At 49.5% G+C, this 24,208-nt stretch overlaps 1 protein-coding gene across 7 annotated transcripts in view; it reads left to right on the top strand.

The window, feature by feature from the left end:
- Positions 1 to 24,208, top strand: part of PRKCE (protein kinase C epsilon) — a 517,695-nt gene that overhangs the window by 333,841 nt on the left and 159,646 nt on the right. For all 7 annotated transcript variants that reach the window (XM_013056348.2, XM_013056350.2, XM_013056349.2 and 4 more), the window contains 4 exons: positions 8,343 to 8,502; positions 10,714 to 10,748; positions 11,926 to 12,011; positions 15,384 to 15,513. In XM_013056348.2, coding sequence (XP_012911802.1) covers positions 8,343 to 8,502; positions 10,714 to 10,748; positions 11,926 to 12,011; positions 15,384 to 15,513 — 411 coding nt within the window. The remainder of the gene's footprint in view (positions 1 to 8,342; positions 8,503 to 10,713; positions 10,749 to 11,925; positions 12,012 to 15,383; positions 15,514 to 24,208) is intronic.

The following is a 24,208-nucleotide window of genomic DNA, read 5'->3' as shown; positions in this document are numbered from 1 at the left end:
CAAGCCAGAGAATTATTGAGAGGGAAAATTACCTCCTCAGAGATGGAGTAGCAAAGGTTCTCATCCAGCTTATGTTAGGAGCTCCCTGCAAGCCATAACCACTGTTGTCTGGAATATTGTGGTAATTCTTTGCTTTGTTAGTGGAGACCTGACCATCAAGGACCAGAGAACAATAATTGAGAGAGTGGTCTCGGACCAGAGCTCGTGCTATGGGGTCTGTGCCCAGAACAGTGCCTGGTATTCAGTATCTACAGAGGAAACCATCTCTAGATAGACCATTTATGTTATACCCTTCAGAAATTTTCAGTGTGTATTTTCACTCATGTGTTTTTTGAGTATATTTATCCTTTTCTCCTTCTCATTTTATATACATACTGTACACATGTTTCTTAGTCTTCCTGTTTATTATTTCTTGGTGGATTTAGAATATCTACTTTTTCAAAACCACAGCATGAAGATCCATTCTGTGGGTGTATCATGAACTAATTGGTCCCCTTTAGCTTCCTTTGCCAAGTCCCTGGAGGAGAGCAGAGGTGGATGTGTGAAGAGGTGGGTGGGCAGCTGCAGGAGCTGACTCCCATACAGTCAGGTGCAGGTGGGACCCAGGGTGTTCTGCCATCCCTGAGAGGCAGGACCAGATGGGTCAGGTGGGACTTCCTGAGCTGGCATTTACTGTTTGTAAGTTGTAGGACCTTCAGCAAATTATTTATTTAATCTCTCAAAGTCTCGGTTTCTTTGTAAGTCAAGAATAATAACCACTGCATGGTATTAGAGCATGTGTGTGAGTTGCTTACATAGCTCATGTATTTGAAATAGTACCTCATGGGTATGTAATAGCATGCATATATAATAGAGCCTCATGGGTATGTAATAGCACCTCATGGATATGGAACAGCACCTCATATATCTACATCAGCACCTCATATATATGTAATGGTACCTCATGTGTACACAATGGTATTGCACCAATGTAAGGTGCTTGGAAAGGTACCCAGTACATGGCAGGAGCCCGATAAATTGTAACTGTTATTTTCCAGCTTCTGAATATCTCAGGTTTGACAGTTCCTTAGAGAAGAAAATACTACGACAGTTGAATGGTTTTCTTCACGTTGTGAAATTACCTTCTTTGAGGACTGGATTTCTTCTTTGCTTGGATTCTAAGAAAAGCCTTCTGAGGAGGTCCCCAGCCTTTTCTCAAATCAGTTATGTTTCTCACTGCTTTTGTTCGCAAACTGAGTCACTGTTCTATGCCTGGTCCAATCTTCCTGGCAGCTTGCCAGTCTGAAGATGGAGTCATTTTTCTAAAGCCTATAATGGATGGGGTAGAGAAAGAGGAGGCTCACTCTCTTTCGCTCACCGAGACAGGTGTGGAACATCTGGAGGCAGCTGGGCCCCTGCAGGGTGTGGCGATTAGGAGGTGTCAGAGCAGGTGTTGCAAGGTGGGGGGTTGGGGCTGTTTCACTTCCCCCAGTAAGGAGGTATCCGCTTGGCACCAGGAAGAAAGAGAAAGAAGGTACCAGCTTGGGGTTTAGGCTGAGCTGTTGCATTACCCTCTCTTGATAGATAGGAAAGTAGAAACCCAAAGAGATTGAATGATTGGGTTTGGAGGAAAGGCAACATTTGTGTCATCATCTAGTGCCTAGTTCAGCCATACTGGCAGAAAGAGGTCCAAACACAAGCCAGAAAAATTAAAGAAGAACCCACAGCATACTTGCTTATGGAAAAGACCCCTGTGTGTCCTGGACATCAAGGGTAAGTGACTGTCCTGTGGTGAGGAATAACAGCAGTACCCAGAGGCTGCTGGTTGTGCATATTGATCATCCTGGTCCAGGCTTCTGGTTCAAGGGTCTCAGGCAGGGTTGATCCTTCATCTGGCGATTCTCACTGCACATACCCTGCAAGGAAGTGCTGGCATATGCAGACGTTCATAAGCTGGACCTGTTAGAAATTCCCTGCCAGATATTTTTTTTAATAATTTTTTTATTAACTTATAATGTATTATTTGCCCCAGGGGTACAGGTCTGTGTATCATCAGGCTCACACACCTCATAGCACTCACCATAGCACACACCCTCCCCAATGTCCGTCACCCAGCCACCCTATCAATCCTCCCATCCCCCAGCAACCCTCTGTTTGCTAAGATTAAGAGTCTCTTAATCAGGGGCATCTGGGTGGCTCAGTGGGTTAAACCTCTGCCTTCGGCTCAGGTCATGATCTCAGGGTCCTGGGACCGAGCCCCACATCGGGCTCTCTGTGGGCAGGGAGCCTGATTCCTCCTCTCTCTCTGCCTGCCTCTCTGCCTACTTGTGTCAAATAAATAAATAAATAAAATACTTAAAAAAAAAAAAGTCTCTTAGAAGAGTCTTGTTCCCCATCCCATCGTGTTTCATTTTTCCCCTCCCTATCCCCCCACATCCCCCTGCCCTGGCTCTCAAATTCCTCGTGTCAGAGAGGTCATATGATATTGTCTTTCTCTGATTAACTTATTTTGCTCAGCATAATACCCTCTAGCTCCATCCACATCGTTGCAAATGACAAGATTTCGTTTCTTTTGATTCCTGCTAGATATTCTTAAACTGAAAGATACCAGACAGTGTGGAGGTGAAGGGTATCTGTCGCCTCATGCAGAGAGTGGTGTTCAGTCCTGTCAGGTCAGCTCCCCTTTTGTGCCAGAGAAGGTGAGGTGGGGTGAGGTGGGAGATGGTGAAGCAGGAAGACCTCAGTCATTGGACTGGCATAGGCTTTGGTGCCAGGAGCTGCCTCTCCCCATGTCTGTGAGGGTTCCCCTGGCTGAGATGGGGAGGACTTGGCCCAGGAAAAAGGAGCCAGGAGGGGCTGCTTCAATAGAGTCGTAACTCCAAGGTGTGGGCTCTTTCTGCTGCTTTTGCCCCCTGCGTGCAACCTTGGGGCTGTAAGATCCTCAATGTGCAAAAGCTCCTGGGAGTCTGAAGTTGACGGCCTAACGGAACCACGCAGGAGACAAGCCTGGAACATTGCTGGAGGCTGAGGTAACTGAGGATCTCCTAGTAGCTCCACCGGACAGCTCTGCTTCACTTCATGCTTTGGAGAACTCCTGTCACACTGTCTGACTAATCTTCATTTCCACAGAAAGTCTCAAAAAGGTTATCCTGCTCTTAGCAGGTCTCTCCCTGACTTGACATCATTCCTTCTGCCACGTGGCTGATGCACCCATAAAACAAAAGATCTGGAAAGGGCCCGATGGTTTCCTCTTTGGGAGGAAACCCAGCCTGCGTTTTGCCTCTGAGGATGCTGCAAAGGAAGGGTCACACCAGGTGGCCGTAGCGCGGTGCACACAGTGACGGCACTGGGCATCCTTTGCGGTGGGCTTGGGGGCAGGTCGGGGGAGCTCTTCCCTCAGTCCAGGAGCACTGGCAGCTGCAGACTGTCAAAATTGGGCCTGTCCCCCTGCCCAGTGCATGTATGTAGTGCCCTCTCCTTGTTCATACTGAGTAGCCCTCCCCCTTCCACAGCAAGAAGGATGCACAGGCACAGAGAACCTCTCTTAGAAGTCACTAAAGAGCATCAGAGCATGTTGTTTTCCAATTCTACAGACAGTATGTAAACCCATCATCCTAGCAGAGCACAATAATTCTTTTACATTACCTTCAATCTGCAAGTATGTTTTACACGGGTTTGTGCGCGTGCGCATTCTGTTTTTACCATATTGTATCCCATTTCCCCATAATCCCGCAAGGTCTTAGTTCACCATTTTTAACTTGCTATAAATGTGCTATAATTTGTCGGACCATTCTCTTAATGCACAATGGTCCAGTTACTTCTGTTTGTTGGCCAAGATAAACAGCAATGGGGGAACATCTGGAAGTTATAAGTATATAGCTTTTTGTTTCTGTGTAATTATTGACTTAGAGGGAATCCCAAAGTTAAAGGATGTGACTTTTTTTTGTGGTGTTTGCTATCATTAGAGTATTGTTTCTGGAAATGTTGCATCACATTGCATATGTATAATACGGATAATACCACTTTAAAACAAACTTGTTTACTAGGTATTCAGTGGTGGGTCAGTGGTATGTCAAGACTGCTCTTTGCATTTTAAAAATTCCCACTAAGAGCGAGTATTTTATAATTCCTATAAGTTTTACGTTCATGTAATTTACACAGGAGCCTCTAGGGATCTTGATGGATATATTTGGATTCATTGGTACCTATACCTCTGTGGTATTCTTGCCATTTGATGTGAAACTAATGGGGAGGAATGAGACAAATCTAGATTGTGGAACATTCTGTAAGACAGCATCCTCGACACTTCATAAATGTATCATAAAAAGGAAACAAGAAAGCTGTTCTAGATTGGAAAGTCTAAGGAGGTATGGCAACTAAAGGCAAAGCAAGAGCTCTAAGTAGCTTCTGAAAAAAATTTTTTAAATTATTTTTTGTTTATTTATTTGAAAGAGAATGAAAGAGATAGACTAAGTTGGGAGAGGGTCAGAGGGAGCAGCAGACTCCCCACTGAGCAGGGAGCCCAGTGCGGGACTCAATCCCGGGACTCTAGGATCATGACCTGAGCTGAAGGCAGTCGTTTAACCAACTGAGCTACCCAGGTGCCCCGCTTCTGAAAAATTTTAAAGCCACAACTGTAAAGGGCATTTGGGGGGCAGTTAGAGAAATTTGAATATGAACCATATATTAGATAATGTCATATCAGTGTTAAGTTTCTTGACTCTGATAACTTTGGTTATTAGGAGAATGCTTTTGTTCTCAGGAGATGAAGGCTGATATATTTTGGGGTAAGGTGTTACTGTGCTCACAACCTTCAAATGGTTTAGTCAAACTATGTTTGCATCATATTTTATATTATGTATTAATAATAGTATATTATAACATCATATTATAGTATTAATTATATTGTAGTTATAAAATACAGTTACGCTGATGATGTAAATAAATGTAATAATACACTATTATCCTGTATTATATAAATATAGAAATTATAGAAGTTATTCACAACATATTTAATAGATACCATATTGATTTTTATATCCACATCTATATTCATTTATAAATCTGTCACATTCACATCACACACTCACATGCACACACGTGTGTGATGCATTACCCCATAGGAACTGTATTTTAATAGAGATCCTTGACAGCAGCAGGAAATGCTGATGGGATCTGTTTCTGCTGGTGACTCCAGGCCCCAGCAGGGAGGTTCTGTGGGACTGGGGATTGCTGGGGCTCCCCTCAGGATCTAGGCATGTGGGTGACAGACACAAAGACTATCTGGCTGGACCCTTGGCTCCCCTGTCCAGAGGAATGGGTGATGGGATGATTTTCACCAACTGGGGGCCCCCTCCTCTTTTTCCTCTTGCCTGTCCTGCTGCTTGGCACATGGAGGGTGGGGAAGTCCCCATGGGTGGGGGGCATGAGGTTTACCTGTGTTTCCCTCTCCTATAGCTTACTGTTTCCCCACATCTTTGATGTCAAATCTCTCTTATTACAAGGCAGTGCACCTGTGCTCCGGAGCAGGGATTACAGAACCTTTGGGGAAGTTCAGTCAGACAATCAGACCCCACTTCAGGGGAATTATTCTTGGCTCTCTGTCTAACCTCCTCCCAGGACCCTCCCCTCAGCCCCCACCAGTAGGAAGCATCTTCTCTCTAGGCATGAGTGCTTGCAACTGGGAGGTCTTTATAAGTCCGTTAAATTAACAGGTTGCTATGTTAACATATTAAATCAAAGTAAACAGAGTTTAGACCTTTAATTTGGTTGCTGGTCATTTCTGTAAAAAGTTGAGAAATGAGGCCCTTGGGGATACCCGTAACCCCGTTCTAGCTGGGCTCCCTTGAGAAAATTAGATAGGGCTCCTCAGCAGTTTCACAGAAAATATAACTTCCCAGGATCAAAAGACTAGTAAATTTGAGGGATTTGCAAAGCAAGTTGCACCTTAAATGCATGAGGGGCTGACTTACTGTTTAAATGTGATCCATGGGACTTCTGGGTGGCTCAGTTGGTTAAGCAGCTGCCTTCGGCTCAGGTCATGATCCCAGCGTCCTGGGATCGAGTCCCACATCGGGCTCCTTGCTCAGCGGGGAGCCTGCTTCTCCCTCTGTCTCTGCCTGCCATTCTGTCTGCCTATGCTCGCTCCCCCCCTCCACTCTGATAAATAAAAAATAAATAAATAAATGTGACCCATGGTGAATCTGGTAAAGGCAGTTGGTTGAATGCTTGTCCTCTGGCCTCAGCTGCCCAGGTGTGGAGATTGGAGTCTAGATTTTTATAGATCATGTTTGTAGTAAGGAAGTGCTAGTGAATATATTTTTTTTAATTACCGTATTTTTTTTTTCTGCTTCTAAATGTGGTAGAATATTCTGGATATAGTGAAAAGTAGGCAGCAGAAGTAGAAGTCACCTGTCATTGGACAATTGAGTGTTGATGGCCAGATTTCTGTGTGTGTGTACCTGTCTCTATAGTAAAGCAGAGCTGGGACATTCTCATGAGAATCTGATCAGCTGGGCCTTGGTCCCTAGGTTGTGGCAGGGTAGAAGGTGGGATTTGCATACTCCATCTCTTTCCAGGTCAGAGACCTTTTGGAATATAAAAAGCACCCGTTCAAAAGGGGGGCCAGGGTGGCTGGGGGTGGGGAAACAGAGGGGTGGCAGGCAGACCCCCATCTAGGTCATCAGGGTCTGTGCTGGGGATCAGCATCTCTGCCTGTCTGCTTGGAGGCTTCTTCCCCCTAAAAGCCCCTACTGGGCATGTGCTCCCCATTCTTGCCTTTCTCTTCCTCTAGTGCTGTGTCCCTCCACCCCTGCTCAGTCCCCACTGACAGACACTGCCCTCAGATCCTCCAGCTGTTGGGCTCACACAGGTGCCGTTCTCACCCCAAGACTGACACTGTCATGGTGGCATGTCAGGTGTGGAGGATACTTGGGGTGGGGGGGCACGGAGCCTTCCCAGTGCATTTTAAGCTGTGCCGTGCGGGCGACCTTCCAGGGCCAGCACTAGTGCTAGGAACCAGGCGCCTCCCCTGCCCTCGGAGAAGCCAGAGGCCGCTGGCCTCTTGCATTCTAAGAGCCCCTCAGTTGAGCACTTTGGGACCTTGCTGTCGGGAGGGTAGGCTGTCGCCCAGAGCGGCATGTGGACAGTGTTAACACTGGTTTCTCCCCCACTCTCTGGGTTAGAATCTGGGCTCCACCACTTAGTAGCTGTGCTAACAGAAAGTGGTTATATAAACTTCCTATTCCTCAATTTGCTGCTGTAAAGTTTCAGTGGGCACCTGCCACGGAATAAGCCCTTAGTTAGCATTAAGTGTGACTCTTGTATTGGTCTGCTTGGGCTGCCGAAACAAAATGCTGTAGACGGAGTGGTTCCAGCAACAGAAATTTCTTGCTCCTAGTTCTGAAGGCTGAAAGTCTGAGATTAAGGTGTCAGCACAGTTGGGTGAGGGCCCCCTTCTTGCCTTGTAGACATCCATCTTCTCTCTGGGTCCTCGCAAGATAGTAAGTGAGCTCCGGTCACGTCCTCTTAACAGCATTCACCTCATCATGGGAACTTCACTGTCATGGCTGGGTCACACTGGCAGGTAGCACATCAACGTGTGAATGGGAGAGCGGGGCTCAATCATTCAGACCATAACAAGCATTGTGGTCGTTTATTAGCACCCTTGCAGGACTCTCTGAGGCTTGGGGCAGCCTCTGATGTGGACCCAAGGAAGAAGTGAGGACCGGCCTTTTGTCTTCAGTGAGGTCGTAAAGTCCGTGGTGGTGGGTCTGAGTCTTCTGGAAAACTGCTTTCCCAGTATTAGGTTTCTGTCTCCTTTTGACCTTCAGGAAAAGGTTCCTGGTTATCCTAGTCCGGAAGAAGGGGAAGGAAGAAAAGTCCGGTTTCTCTGAGCCAGGGAGCTGGGTGCAGATTCCACAGTGCCCTTGGTGTCAGCACTGTACCCCGTTTCCAGAGGGCTGGGCCCTTAGAGGCTCCGGGCAAGGATGCACTGGCTGGCTAAGGCCTGGCTGCCAAGAAGCTGTGATAAAATGTGAACCTTGAGCCTTTTGGTCCCACACCCTTGCAATGTGCAGCTGCATCCCCGGGGGGAATGGAGAAGCCACACCAGGGGCAGGACTGGGATCTGGATGAATTCGGGGGTGCCGCTGGTACAGGAAATGGCAGCCCAGTCTGGCCTTCCTGTCTCTCATGGTGCACCCTTGCTGGGGTTGAGCAGCAAGGCTCAGACCCCAGAGTCCCTCAGCCCATGGGTACTCCCGCCCATGCCGCTCCTGCTCCTGGCACTGAGAGTGGGGTAGGAGGTCTCTTCCCAGGTGTGCTAACCCTGTGTTTTCTTCTCTGCTCTTGTCCTTCCCCAGCCCCTAAAGACAATGAAGAGCGCGTGTTCAGGGAGCGCATGCGGCCCAGGAAGAGGCAGGGGGCTGTCAGGCGCAGGGTTCACCAGGTCAACGGCCACAAGTTCATGGCTACCTACCTTCGGCAGCCCACCTACTGCTCCCACTGCAGAGATTTTATCTGGTAAGGCCCTCTCTCCTGGGAACCTCTAGTGAGGCTTTCCCTGAGGTGAGACATGGGGGAGGGGGTTGCAGGAGAAGAGAAACTTTATTTTTAAAGTGCTGATGGGCTTCATTTCTTCTTCATTTTATTGCAGAAGACTTTTCTGGAAGGCTCAGTGAGTCTCTAGTACCCGGGGGGATAACTGGGAAGAATGGTGACTTTATGCTTAGGATCATATCATAGATCATGTTTAACGAGTTAAGATTTTATAACCAATAGTGGTATGTTGTGATGTATTTTTTAAAGGAGTTCTTATCTTTTAGAGACACAAGCTTAATTATTTAGAAATGAAATAATGTGATGTCTGGGATTTGTTTAAAAATGATCTGGAAGAAGGGCAGAGGGGCTAGGGGTAGAGATGAAATAAGACCAGCGGTGCATTAATCATTGTTAGAGCAGGTTGTAGGTCCCTTACATTTATCTCTTTATTTTTGTATATATCTGAATTTTCCCATGATAAAGCTTAAAAAATAATTGATTCCCAGTATCTGTAATTCAAAGCAGTTCTTAATAACTGTTACAACAGTGGTGCTACTAGGATGCCCAGCTTTCAAAGGAATGAGAGAGCAGCATTGGCTGGAGTGCTCAGGGAAGGCTTCCTGGAAGAGGTGGCATTTCTCCTTTCATGATGACTAGGATTTTGATAGGCAAAGACAGGTAGGTTATGGGCCTTTTTGGGAGATGGAGAAGGATAAGGAGCACCGGCCTTGAGTATTGGTGGGGGAATCTTAATGAATGCCTACCATGTGCCAAGTCTTTTCTTAGGCCCTGAGAATATCTAATTAAATCATCCTAGTGTCCTAGAAGCTATGTATTATTAAAGCCATTCCACTAACAACAGTACTGAGACTCAGAAAGGAAAACAAGACTAGTGTGACGTCCTCCAGCTAGGAGGTGTCAGAGACCCACTTCCACTCCTGGTGAGCCCAGCAGAAAGCTGTTCCAGACCTCCCACCAGCCTTCCTGGCAACCTCTCTGAGCTCTTGAACTTCGCCAACACACTTGGATCCTGTGGGGGGGAATAAGTGAGGCCAATCTGCCGCACAAACCAAGCAAAAGGAGCATCTGAATTAGGCTTTGAATTGCCAAGGTGTGCAGGAGTGGCTTGTCTTGTCCTTGTGGTTTTCCAGAACTAGTCACTGAGGTTGGCATGGACATCTGTGGAGGTGCAGCTCAGAGCACCCTCAGGCTGCTGGAAGCGGGAATAATGCCCCAGTCCCATCACAGAAATGTCTCACCCCCAGCGCTGCTTCCACCCTCTAACTCTGTTTTCTGTATTTCCATTACGAGTTGTGTGTTTGGAGGGAGTATGTTGTGGAAGCTGAGATGTATGGATTCAGGTCTCCTCTCGGCGTACGGTGAACACCTCTGGGTTCTAGGCTTCCCAAGGTGCGGCTCCCACTGGGCTGGAAATGGCAGATTGCTCCTTGACCAGTTGGTGGTGTCACTGAGGACAGGGCCCAGGCCAGATTGGTTGGATTGTTCTGTGTCCATGCTAACCCTAACCCTGCCCCAGGGGAGCTGACACCTGTCAGGGAAGGAACCTCTGCCATTACCCTTGACCAAGGCCCCTAACCCTGGCCACAGACCCACCTAGACCCTTTGCTGCTGGAGTGCCGAGGGAATATGCCTGTAAACTAGAACCCTCCTATATGATTACCTGCCATGTTTGACTGATCAAGATCTGCCTTGAGCAAGCAGAGTCTTTGTGGCTTTCCAGAACACTGTTGGCCTCACTGGAAAGGCTGTTGGTCTAGGAAACCAAGCCCTGATACTGACCAGGCTTTGTACCCTTTCCAAACACTGGCTCTAACCTCTGTTGCCTCCGAAGGAGTCTTTTTTTTTTTTTTTTTTTTTTAGATTTTATTTGTTTACTTAGAAGGAGCAGGAGGGTGGGGCAGAGGAAGAGGGAGAAGCAGGCCCTGTGATGAGCAGGGCTCAATACCAGGACTGCCGGATGGTGGCATGAGCAGAAGGCAGAGGCTTACCCAACTGAGCTGCCCAGGCACCCTGAAGGAGTCACTTTAAGGCTCTCTGCAAGAGGAAGTGAAATCCCGCTGCTGTCTGGATTCTAGTCTACTTGGTGCATCGTGGCTGGTGGCCAGAAAGGGGTGACGTTGTGTGGTTTTCGACCTACTAAAATTTATTAAAAGGTTGTATTCTTCTTTTCAGGGGTGTCATAGGAAAGCAGGGATACCAATGTCAAGGTAAGAGGCACTGTAGGAACTAAATGCTTGGGGGCCCTCTGGTCTGTCCAGATCAGCGACACTCCTAGGACACACATGCTGGGTTTGATGACATTTATAGGCTCTATAGGGTTTGCATGCTCCTGTTCCCTCTCTGAGAAGCAAGACCTTGTTTTCTTTTGTCCCTGCCTGGACATGGTTTCTGTATCCCATATATGGGGTGTAGAGGTATGGGAGTACCTGTGGGCACCTGTCTCCAGCTGTCCCTGGGGTCTCTGCTCCTTTCCCAGTAAGATGCAACCATTCAACACCCTTCGAAGGCCCCACCCTGCCCTGAGCTGGGCTCCGTGTACCCTGTCAGCTCCCTCCCTCCTCCCTCTCTTGCTCCCTGAAGAAGTTCCCTCACCTGCTCGATTCACTCCTATCACTCAGTGATCCTTGCTGATTCTCTCTCTACCCCCCCCTTTTTTTGTCTCTACTGTGGAATCATTAGCTCTTCAATGTTTAAGACTCCCTTGAAATCATTGCAGTTTGTTTGTTTTCAGTTCTTTGACTAAAATGCAAGATCCATCTCCTCACCCAGCCACTGGTTGACTTGGGCTCACCAGAGGACCTGAGCAGGTTCTGTCGTACACGGCCATGTCCTTGAGGTAGCATATGTGCAAATAGCTGCTTACCTCTTTGGCTGCCTCAGCTCACACTGTCCCAGGATATGGAAGAACAGGCTGTGGGCCACTGTGAAATTAACCAAAAATGTTTAAGAACTCCTGTGCCCCAAAAGACCCATTCTCCCTCAGTAGTGCTCCCTGTCACACCTGCCAACCCTGACGTGACATGGGCTGGGGCATAGGACTGCTCCGGTGCCTTTAACAGACCTGCTTCACAGAAGGAAACTGTTCCCTGACCTTGGCATATAGAAGTGAGGAAATCATTTGGTACTTCCATATCTAGAGAAAACTCCTGAGGCCCTCTGGGTGTAAGGGTGCATTCTTCTCCAGAGCTTTCAGGGAACCCTAATGGCACTGATGACACAGTATTCCTAATGACTCAGCCTTCCAGGCTTCAGCCGGGTCTTTCGTTAAGACTCGGGCACAGGAGGGGCGTGGCTCCCGGCGTCCCTCCATGGAGACCAGAATCTTGGGGTGGAAGCTTTCTACCCCCACTTGTCGCTCAGCCTTCCCATTTTTGCTGTTTGCAGTTTGCACTTGCGTGGTCCACAAGCGATGCCATGAGCTCATAATTACGAAGTGTGCTGGATTAAAGAAACAGGAAACTCCCGATGAGGTAACTATTTATAACGTTGAAATTTGGGGCTTTCTTTACTGCCACACCTCCCTTTCTTTACTGCCCCCTCAGTGGTTCCTGAGAAACTCCTTATCTCTCTCAGATCCCCTGGCTTTCTCCATTGTGTTGATCAGAGTTGAGGGAGTTGTCCACAGCCTTCCAGCAGGAGGCACGGTCTACAGAATGACCGTGGCTCAGAGTCCGTGTCATGTCCGTGGCTATTAGGGCAAGAGCCGCACAATCCCAGAGCTAAAGCCTGCGAGGAACATGTGAATTGCTTTATGTCATTATCTCTTCGGAACAGTGACGTCACTAAGTGACCTGTCACTGTCTCCACACTGCTCATAAACAGGGAGAGAGACATGACACATAAACGGGAACCTTGTCTTTCTGAGGTGATGGGGGGAACAGAAAGGAATTAACAAACCCAAGAAACCCTTAAGAGGCAGGAATAACTATAGTAATAATACCAGCCGACGTTCATGGTGTACTTACCGTGTGTCGATTTAAGTACTTCGTCATACAGTATTTAATCTCAAAACGGCCTTAATAAGAGCTATGCGATTATCTTCATTTTGCTACAGGGAGAGTGGAAGCACAGAGAGGTCATGTTAGCTTGCCCCAGATCACACAGCTAGTACGAGAAGGAGCCATGTTCACACCCAGGTCGTCTGTTCCATGGAATCTGAGCCCTTGACCGATGGACTTCATTGTCTCTTAATCTTCTAACCTAGTATCAGGTTGACTCTTAGGGAAGTTGCTGGGGGTAAGGAAGTGAGACAATTCAACAATAAAGGTGGGTTTCTCCTAACCGAGTGACTGGAAGGAGAGTATGAGTGTGAGGGTGGGTGTTATCTGTGTTCATAGCAGTGGATTTCAAAGGCCTGCTTTTAATTCTTGATGAAATAGATAAGTAAGTACTGGATACTCATAGTGCATTAGAACTGGGGGTCAAAGAGACGCTAGGTAAGTTTATAATCAGGTGGACTTATAATTTGGCTTCCAAAAGCCAAAAAGATAATTCATCCGAATGGCATCTTGGCATCAGAAACACTTCTATCTTTTATCTCCTTTTGCTTTCACACAGTCTCTGGAAAGCCGTGGGGGCATGGCCTGGATGGAACCTTCCATGTCCTGAAAGACAGGCAGCCCAGGGCACCAAAGCTGTTTGTGGGGGCTCTGCCGTCATGGTGGAAAGTGCAGGTTCTCACCACCTGGGCCTCCTGGCTCCTGTGGCAGGGTCGAGACCCAAGTATACAGTTGCACTTTTTACTTGGACAGATAAAGGAAAGGCAGGTGGCTGGCTTGCTGTCAGTCTCCCTTCTGTCCTGTGGACATCCTCTGAGCACTTCCTGCTCTGAGCCAGATACTGCGCCACATGCCACTGAACGAAGAGGAACACATGATTCCTTCCCTCCAAAACCTCCCAGGTTTCTTCCCCTGCGAGCCCTTACAGGTTTCTATAGCTTCGCCCCATCTCTTGGAGGGAAAAGTCCCCAAAGAGTCCATGCCCTACAGGTTAGAGGGCTGAGGTGGGAGATACCCCCTTGCCTCTGAGTCTGTGACCAAGTGCTTTCTGGTTGTCCTTCTTGGCCCGTTGGCAGCGAATAGACGTCACCAGTGAAGTTTGTCCCCACATGTGGCATGTGTCCCAAGGGAGAGAAGTGGCCAAGGATTGAGGATGGGGGCTGTGAGTTTCTCTGCCTTGTGGAGTTCTTGCCTGTCCCAGGGCTCACAGGGCCAGGCTCGTAGGGCATTGCGCACCCACCAGGGTTGGGGAGAGATGGGGGAGCCCTCTGCCAGGGAGCCTAAGTTTCTCTCCCTGCTTAGTGCCTGTGTGTTAGCGCCGAGGACACACCTCTCCCCGGGCTTCCAAGGGTGGGGACCGCCCAAGGCTCTCCGTGGCATCACCTTCCTTTCTTCTTCACCTTCCAGTGATTTCTTTCTCTTCTTCCCTCCCATGGCCTCTGCGTTGGTCTCACTTGCCCCCGTTTCCACGTCTTCGCGGCAGAGCAGCGTGTGCACGTGTGTACCTGTGTGTGCGCGGCTCTCATGCTTGTTTCCATAGCCTCCAGTTCTGTGGCTCGTGCTTATGCCCTGTCCTCCGCCCACCATCCTCTGATACTTTAGCATCCTGGGTGCTCCCGGCTGAACCTCCGAGTTCCTGGGCGCTCCCCCACCTCTTCACCTTTGTCTGTCACCTATATCCCTTTGTGAGCCTCTTCCTAGGACCCCCAAGTCTGTTCTCAGTGTGGGTCCACCACATCTTCAGCATTTGCAGGAAAAGAGTGGCTACAGTGATGCACGCCCTTCAGGGTGAGCAGGTTGACATAGAGGAGGAGACCCAGAAAGGCAGACCATGCCAATGACCCCTCACTTCTATGCGTCTTATCCCCTGTGCCCCCTCCCCCCACCCCCTGCAGCCCTGTGACGTTCAGTGGGACGGGGCTGCCATCCTCATTAGCCAGATCAGGAATCTGAAGCCCCAAGAAGTCTGGAAACTTCCAAGACCTCACAGGTAGTTGGTGGCAGACACAGGCCCACAGATCAGAATACACCTGCCCCCCCACCCCGGCCTTCCCCCTCCACCTTACCGCCTTCTCTTTACTCCTTTTAAATAATCCCTAAGTGGCAGCATGCTGCTGAAAAGGCCTGGGCTCTGAATTCACACTCGTGGGCCTCAGATTCTGCCTCTGCTGCTCATCAGCTTACCACCGTGCTTCTTAATCTCACACGGCCTTAATTTCCCCTGCTGGAAACTCAGGCCAACAAGGGCGCCTGCCCCGCGGGGTGCCGGTGAGGTTTAATGGTGACAGTGGTGCCTGGCCTGTATGCAGTCCCCATACCTCCGTGCCCTTGGGGCGCATGGCTCTGGGTTAGCAGGCTTCACCACAGCTACTGCCTGTCCTAACTGGAGACCTTCACTTTCCGCAGCTGTGCTGGGGCTTCAGGGTCTTTGTAGAATCCGTCTACTACCATGCAGCCAAAACGGCCTCACTGCGGCCTCCAGGCACAAAGCAACCTTGAGAAACACGGTGACATCTCGTGAACAGCCATAATGTGAGGTGCGCATTGTGTGCCATGTGCCGTGAAAGATGGAAGCCCGCTGTCTTGGGGGGACCTCACTGGGCAGTGGGCCTGGCCTCACAAGGTCCAACAGAGAGGTGGGGAGTGAGCGAAGGGTATCAGGAGCAAATGCCCCCAGAAGGTTCTCTGCACCTGGTTTCTCGCGGCAGCTTTCGGAGCCAAGCTCCCACCTGCCCCATTCGGTGGCCAGGCCTCTGGGAAAGCCGGCCTGTAGGAGCTCCAGCAGTAAGCAGGCCACCATGTGAGCGAGCCTGTTAGTGACCCTGTGTTTTGCCATCCCTGCAGGTGGGCTCTCAGCGGTTCAGCGTCAACATGCCCCACAAGTTCGGGATCCACAACTACAAGGTCCCCACCTTCTGCGACCACTGTGGGTCCTTGCTCTGGGGCCTCCTACGGCAGGGTTTGCAGTGCAAAGGTAAGGCACCCTGGGCCATGCCCTCGCTCTGCCTCCCACCCCCTCCATACTCCTGTGTCCCTTCCGTCCCCTCTTTTTCGAAAATTCTTGGTGTTCAGAGCCTCTCAGGTAAGTTCCACGTTTGGCCAGAGGATGGAGTACAAGCCCTTGTTATGGTCTCATTACTTACTGGCGGATTTGTTCAGCAATCTCTGTAGGGAGCAGCCAAGGAAACTCCACAGAAGGAATGCTAGGAGCAAGGTGTCCCTCTTCCGTCTTTAAGACCATGAGCAAGCTGGGGGAGGGGACACAAGTTGAGTCTATAAAAGTGGAGAAATAATTAAAGGAAGAGATACACTGGAGCAGAAGGGAAGCATATTTCTGGAGTTAGGCCAGGAAATAAGGAATGGATACCCTTCTGTCACAATCCGTGCTTCCAAGCTTACTCTGGGAAGGAACCATGCTAGGACACTGTCACATACAGCATCTTATTGATGCTGCACAGACCTGTTTGTACTTGATCTTATTCCCATGACCCTGAGTCTCAGAGACCAAATGACTTGTTCACATCACACGGCTGAGTAGCAGGAATAAGGTTTGAACCTTGACTCTTGAGTCTCAAGTTCCTTCCTGTTTCCTGCTGTCCCGCTCGTGAATTGCCTTCGGCTTCAATGAGATGGGAAACAGCACGTGATCAGAGGGGAAGGTGGGAACATGCTCCGGGGGTCTGGATGGAGTGCCCCGTTCCACGAGCTGGCCCAGCAGGCACGCGGAGTGTGGACGCCCATACTCTCCATGGAGCTGTCCGGCTGTGGGGTGTTCTCGCTGCAACTCGGGCGGAGGTCTACACTGAGTGTTTGCACTTGGGATTTATCCATGTCGTGGGTAGTGCTTGAAGCTGTAAAGTTCATGTCCTCCCCAGAAGGGCCTTGAGTGTGAGAAGAGAAGGTAGCGCCCTGAGGTCTGGGGGAGGAAGGGGACGGGCATCAAGGCCAAGCCTGCGCACAAGGCGGGAGGATCTCAGGAAGAGTCTTGAGGGATGGCATCGTGGAAGCCAAAGGAGTAGAGAGTATTTAAAAAAATGTTTAAGGGAAGGGCTAAGTGGTGCCAGATGCTTCCAAGAGGTCACTGAAACTAAGAAGTGGAACGCGGGGTCGGATGTAACTAGTAGGAGGTGACTAGCGACCTTGACAGGAGCTGTCTGGGTGGGATGGAAGCCAGACGGAAGACGAAGCGTTCTCTCCGAATGCTTCCTGTAATGAGGGAGAAGACCGTGGAGAACGGGAGATTAATGAGCCCGGAGGGGGAGGGGTGGGCCTGGGGGAGAAAGACGAATAACCCTTCCTCCCAGCCGGACGGAAAGCCCCGAGACCAGGCCTGGACACAGATACACCTCTTGGCATCGGGGACAGGAGGTGAGGGGACAAGAGGATCCTTTAGGTTCTGAATTGTTGAGGGCATTCTGTGCAGGGAGAGTTCCCTGGTCTTCGGAACCGGGAGATCCCTCTTGGAGTTGAGGTAAGAAGTGGGTGCGGGTGGTTTGAGAAGGGGGGTGACGGTTGGAAGTGGCTGTGTGGGGGGCTGAGGGCACCCTGACATGGGGCTAGGACGGGGTGCTGGCCGTGGACGCATCGCTGTCCTAGGTGAGCTGCCCGTTCAGACCTCCCTGTCCAATGTTCTGGAGAAGGGACCGTGACACAAAGAAGCATGGCTCACCTGAAATCCTTCTTGATGCTAAGTGACTTTAAGACAATGGAAGAGGAGGACGTAAGAGTGGGGCTAGGGGAGGAGTGAGGAGTGCTGCACCTGGGCGAGGTTGAGCGGAGCTGCGGGAAGCACACAGCCTGCTTTGGCTGGGACTCTGATAAGGCCTTGTCTGGCATTCAGTAACTGTATTAATGATTGATCTGTCTGGGGAGTCTAAAGGAAGGCACTGTCATCTCAGAAATATTGACATCTTAAAAAAGTGGCCCAGGTGCCTGGATGTTGCCGCCAGGGCCCTGGGGTCCCTGGACGACTCTGGAAGAAGGCAGGGCCCAGGATGTGTCTTCAGCTGTTTTTGGCAGGCAATGCTCGCACATCTGCTCGAGCCAAGGCGGGGGGGGGGGGTCCAGGCTACCTGTTCCCAGGAGCCCAGGGCAGGGGGCGGGGGGAGGCAGGCCCCACAGACCCTGAGGCTGTTTAGAACGTAGGGTCTCCAGCACACATTTGCAGATCTCCCTTCTCCAGTTCCTCCGTTACCACGATGGGCTCGCTTCCCCTTGCTCCTTTCCTCACCCCTCTCACTCTCCCCTGCCCCTCAGTTAATGCAGACTGTTTTTTGGTTTGGTTTTTTTAAGAGCAGCTTTAAGTCCTACAACAAAATGGAGAGAAATGTGTGGACATTTCCCATCTACCCCCTCTGCCCCATCCCCATGTGCACACAGCCTCCTCACTGCCATGTCCCCCCACCGAGAGGTCTGTGTGTTTCAGTTGCTGAACCTATATTGCTAAATTGTTACCCGGGTAACAAATTGTACACACCAGGGTTCACTCTTGGCATTGGATGTTGGGGGAGCTTGGACAGCTGTGTGAGAACAGGAGTCCTCCCTCATCCTACAGAGTGCTCCCCTGCCTCAGGTCCACCATGTTGTCTTCTCTCTTTGGATCCCTTCTCGATCTCACATCTTTTTGCCCTGCAGCCCTCGTACCCTGTGGAAAGGGTACGAGAAGAGGCCAGGGCAGGGCCTGAGTCTGCTTCTGCTGCTGTGATTGCTAAGAAACAACCGAGGATTAGAGAGCTGCCCAGGGTCCCGAAGCATCACAGGATGTTGGTGTTCCCCCCACCCCAAGGACTCTGATCTGTGCACCGTGCCTTCTCCAGCTCCAGAACCCTCCATCAACTCCCCACCTCTGTGGGGTCATGCTGCCTTGCTACCCTAGGCTGGGGCCCATCCCCTGGTCTATGGCTTTCGCTTTATTGCCCATCCCATTCCTGGAAATAGGGTCACAAGTGGTCAGTGGAACAGCTTTCTTGAGAGCTTGGGTCTATAGGGAAGGATCCACAAGACTATCTTGGTCACTCCCTCTGGGTTTGGGGGTTGTGCCCATACTTCTGAGGACCATCCCTGTGTGGACCAGGTAGGAGGTACAGAATCACCCTGTTGTATGGGAGCAAGAGTGGAGAACTGGAGAGACTGGACCGTGTGCACAAGGAGGTTACAGCCAGGGACCTCTGGGGACCCACCTGTGCCCTCTGGGCTGCCACCTCCCTGTCACCCCACGGCCCAGAGGCACCAGGCCCTGGGAGAATGCACACAGACCATTGTTGCATAACCGAGCCCCTTGGTCGAGGGTAGAAGAACACCAGCACTGAGTGAGCGGACAAAATATTTCCTTCCTGTCTTTTTACTTGGGTTTCAAGTGCCTGTTGAGTCTGAGTCTCTCTCCAAACTCGTTTGTGGGTCTGCCTGAGCCCCCCGCCCCGGCCACCCAACTACTGTTAGACCAGAAACTAGAAACTGACTCCAAACCTTCAGATACCAGCATCCATCACTAAGGCCCTGAGGCATTTGAATCATTTCTGTTTTTCATTTTTTTAACTGTGCTGCTTCTCCAACCTGACTTCACCTGCACCATGAACCTGCCTAGGCACACCCCCACTCTTTTTTGGTTTAATTGATAGCATATATTTATTCTTAGTTGTATGTAGCACATTGGACTTGTCTAGGCCCTTTTGCACTGGTGCTTTATTTTTCCACTGACTCATGGAGTCAGTCCCCCTGGAGGGACAGACACCTAAGACCTTGTGATTTTTGTTTTCTTCTCTAAAGAAGGTGAGCGATTCTACTTGCCTTATAGAGCACCTCCCCTTTCTCTTCTGCCCGTGATCCCACACTCACATCTCCAGCCCCGCTGCCACGAAGTCCTCAGCACCATTCTACTTGCCTTATAGAGCACCTCCCCTTTCTCTTCTGCCCGTGATCCCACACTCACATCTCCAGCCCCGCTGCCACGAAGTCCTCAGCACCAGGGGGCAAGTTAGCAGAAAGCCGGAGCTCTCTACACAGCTCCCAGTGTGCCCTGCGGGGGCCTGTGGAAGCCCCAATTGTTTCTCATCCCTGTGTGAGACGGGCTCCCCTGCACCAGCCTGTCTGCTTGGATTCCACCTCTGTTCCCAGGCAGGGGTAACAGAACACTGGGGAAGGGTCTGGCCTAGAGATTCCCAAAGAAGCCCCTTCTGGGCCCCCTGCCCTTCTCTGAGAGCCCGTTTTAATAACTGCCGTGATCTGAGGCTGCTTTCATGGAACTCTGAGGGCTCAGAGTATCCCTTGCTCTCCAAGAAGGGATGAGGAAGGGGTCGTTGTGTTGGAGGACCAATGACTTAGGGATTTGTGGTCCGTCAAGATCACAGGGTAGGTGTCTGGGAAGCTGTTTTGGTCCTGACTGCATGATTGCCCGTTTGGGCAGCGGTAGGGAAGTCACTCTGGCTTCCTTCTAATCTCCTGGGCTTTCTTCTAAGCTCAACTGCCCTCCTGTCTTCTGAGAACTGTAATGACAATGAAACTCCCTCCCTCCTCCCTTCTCCTCTGTCCCTCCCTCCTCCTCCCTCCCTCCCCCCACTCCTTCCTTCCTCCTCCCTCCCTTCTTCTCTGCTTTCCTCCTCCTTCCCTTCCCGTCCAGCCCGTTCCTGTCCTTCCTTCTTCCTCTCTCACTCCCTTCCTCCTTCCTTTCTCCCATCTTTCTTCCTTCCTTCTTCCTTTTTTTAAAAAAAAAAAAAAAAGTGTTTTGGATATTTAAAAAACTTTAAACACAGAAAAAAGGATTTTTATTCTCATCATTCTGAGCGTGTTAGTCCTTAATTATTTTCCTAACAACGAGGCTCCTTGTCGTAACTTCAAGTTTTGCTTGGGTTTTTAGAATGAAAAAAAAAAAAAAGAACAAATTTCAAAAAAAGAAAAAAATTCTTGCTCTGGAAGATTCTAGCAAGACTTAATTATCTCTATATAATAGATGCTGAAGTCCTTCTTCATGTTCTCTTTCTACTTCCATCCCTAGACTTAAATTCAGTGGGTCCTTCCATGGCTGTGTGGTGTACGTTTGCTTCATGGATATCTAAACTCAGTCGCTCTCTCACTCGCTCACTGTCTCTGTGTTGGGTTTCTGGTGCTGCATAACAGACTGTTCCAAAACCTAGTGGCTTAAAACCACCAGTGTTATCTCAGAGTTTCTGTCTAGATGCAGCCCAGCTGAGTGCTTCTGACTCAGGGTCTCTCATGAGCTTGTAGGCAGGCTGACAGCTGGGGCTCCAGACTCACCTGAAGCCTTGACTGGGCGAGGATCCCTTCCGATCTTGCTCATGTGACTATTGGAGCCCCAGGTCCTCGCTGGCTGTTAGCCGGGCTGGACACATCCATTCCTTGCCACATCGGCATCTGCCCAGGGCGGCTCACAATATGGTAACTGGCTTCCCTCAGAGCATGCAAACAAGAAAGTGAGTGAGGATGCTCAAAACAGAAGCCACAGTCTTTTGTAGCCTGATGTCAAAAATGACACCCCAGCACTTTTGACATTTTCTGTTCACGAGAACAGATGACTACATCTGGCACACACTCATTGGGAAACAATAACATAAGGGAACAGATGCCAGGTGGAGGTCATTGGGAACTGTCTTAGAAGCTGTCCGTGTTCCCCCTACACACACACTCACACACACACACACACACTCTTTCTCTCTCTCTCTCTCTCTCTATTACCTCCTCTGTGAGGGCTACTTTGACCACCCTTTTAACAACTCATCTCTTACCTTCCATCAGCTTCCTCTGCTTGCTTTTTCTTCCTGACAGTTACCACCTTCTAATATTATAAATTACTTCTTTTTCTTTACATCCTTCAGAATACAAAGATCCATGATGGGAAGAGGGTTTTTTCCACCCACTTAGCTCTCTGTTTCCCCAACACCTATAGCAGTGCCTCACACGCTGACTCTCAATAAATATTTGTTAATGAAATCCTCTGTACATCGCTCCGTAATCCGCTTTTCCACCAGTGTGACTTAGACTATTTCCGAGTCAGTATGTGTAGGCCTACTTTAGTCATTTTAGTGGCTGATTAGTGTCCCATGTTATGAACATTCCACGTGTGACTGCAGCATTGCCCTTTTGAGGGACACTGACTCGTTTCTGTATCCTCACTATTTTCTGCTGCTTCCCACACCCTTGTGCACGCATCCTCCTGCTTACGTGTGAGTAGTTATGGAAGAAAGGCCCCTAGAAGTCCTGAAATAATGTTAAACCTCAGTCTTTCTATGGTTGAGTCCCACGAGGAGGTAATTACATACGGGGACTTCTGTTTGTTTGTTTTTAAATAAAGTCACGTTGGCTAACTGCTTTCCCTTCTTTCACCTTGGCACTGAATTTTACATGATTGACAATGCTTGCGTAGAGAATTTAGGATTTCAGACACATCGTACCTACTGGGGTCTAGTCCGATAGTTGCCATTATGCTGCCTACGTTCAGCCGCTCCCCTCAGGGTTAGTATTCATTTAAAAGCTTGACACTCTACATTGTGCAAGGCATGGAGAACTTGGAGATAGAGCATTACTTTAACTTTCTAGAAACTTCCACTTGAGTGGTAAACATGAACAAGTTAATAATAGTCAAGCAGCCAGTCAGAAATAAGGGGGAGCAATTCATGGACAAGAGAGGCCCTCAGGACTCGGGTGGTCAGGCCAGGCTTTGGAGAGAGAGGGGGGCTTCAGATATACCATGAGGGAGGAGAAGGACCTGAACAGGAAGGAGGGCAAAAGGGAAGGCATTTTAGGTAGGCAACCAGCTGTACGTTGAGGGCATGAAAGGGCATGGGAGGCCCATGAGGGCATGGAAGGAAGAAGCAGCTCAGTGCTCAGCACTGAAATGCCACAGGAGTCCGCTTGGTTGATTTGGATTCTGTGGCAGGAACACCTGGCGATGCCAGGGGCCATGCTCCCAAGGTTGGTGGAGGGTTCTGCCAGGGTTTTCATCCAAAGAACGCTGGGCAGCAGACAGTTGACTAGTCAGTCTCTGGAAAGCTTTGAATGGTGGTTCCAGTGTAATCAGGACTCCCAGATCTCTGTCCGGTGAGATTTGGTACCCAGTGTGACCCCCAGGCAGTACCCCTCTACCCTCCCTTGTTCATCTTCCTCCCGGGACCCTACAGCCTCTCACTCCTGCCAACTTGTATGACACAGCTGTTTCATACGTACACAGCTTCCCGTTGATAATTGTTTGTCCTCCCTGTGAGCACAGCGTCGCCGACTGTGACCAGCCATGAAATCGAACCAATGCCCTGACTCATGCTCAAGGGCCAAATCAGCCCAACATAAAGAGATTTCTGCCGGACACACAGGCCTGCCTCTCCTCAGGCGTGGCTCTGTCATTGCTCTCAGAAGTTCATCTCCCTGCCTGGAAGAAATTCCCAACACTCTGACGGGCCTTAACACCATCCTCGATGTTAGCTAAGGAAAGGGTATAGACGCGGCAATAAGATCTCTCCGAAGGCCGCTAGAATGGATGATAGGAAATGTAGGTCCTGTGCTGCAGCACCGTTCAGAACGGAGCAGGAACTCAACAACCATGAGTACCTGGGTGGTAGTAGAATCATTATTCTCCTAAAAACCCTGCTCGATTTCTCCCCGGCGTGAATTATCTGGATGAAACCACTGGAAATGAACATTCGAGGCAGCCTGGACAGGGAAGCCTTCGAAAAGCCAGTATTGGCAGCCCCGGGCTAATGGCCCTTGGCCTTGGTGTTCACCAGCAATAGTGAGGTGGGAATTGGGGAAGGACAGTTTGGGTGGTTGGTTTGGCCCCCATTAATGTGAGTGAACATCCAGTTTCTTTCGGTTCCAGCAAGCACGTCCACTTTATTTTCACTGGTCTTCAGCCTCTGGGCATCACCCCCAGCCTCGGGGGGGGACCCATTATGGCTGCCGGAATTACCTCCAGTTCCCCTTCCTCAGCCAGCTTTGTTCTCATGTTTCCAGACTTTTCAAAGTACTTTCAAAGTCACTATCTTTTTTTAAATTTAACTTCAATTAGCCAACATACAGTACATCATTCGTTTCAGATGTAGTGTTCAACGATTCATCAGTTGCGTACAATGCCCAATACTCATCACATCATATGCTCTCCTTAATGCCCATCACCCAGTTACCCCATCTCCCCACCCACCTCCCTTTCCACAACCCTCAGTTTGTTTCCCAGAGTTAAGAGTCTCTCATGGTTTGTCTCGCTCTCTGATTTCTTCCCATTCAGTTTTCACTGTCTCGTGCCATCCATTTGAACACATCTTTGAGAATTTTTTATATATATTAAGAAAACTATATGGCTCTCCCAGGGAAGTGACAGAGTTTTTTAAAAATAGAAAGCAAAAATCTTTGAAGAAAAAAAAAATAGTGTTTTAAGAGTAAAAAAGTGAAGATGTCTCCCCAAACCATTTCTGTTTCTGCTGACTTGCCAGTTTAGGACAGACAGGTTTAGCATTTTAACAGCAGAGGGCGCCAGAGGCCAAATTATGTAGTTACATTGCCCTTGCTAAGAAATTGTTTACATTTTGGTTGCTTTGTTCTTGTCCTTACTGTCACCTCCTGAAGAGGCAAAAGAAAGCGTTCATGGGCCTGGTGGGCAGGGGCTGGTGAGGTAAGCTGAGCGTCAAAGGGTAGCTGCTGCTGTGGGGAGTGGGACTGGGAAGGTAGGG

Source organism: Mustela putorius, unplaced genomic scaffold (genome assembly GCF_011764305.1).
Source record: "Mustela putorius furo isolate JIRA1106 unplaced genomic scaffold, ASM1176430v1.1 tig00000224_pilon_pilon_pilon, whole genome shotgun sequence".
In the NCBI taxonomy this organism is placed as follows: domain Eukaryota; kingdom Metazoa; phylum Chordata; class Mammalia; order Carnivora; family Mustelidae; genus Mustela; species Mustela putorius.
The sequence above is the reverse complement of the archived record's forward strand: the minus strand, read 5'-3'. Positions and strand labels throughout refer to the sequence as shown.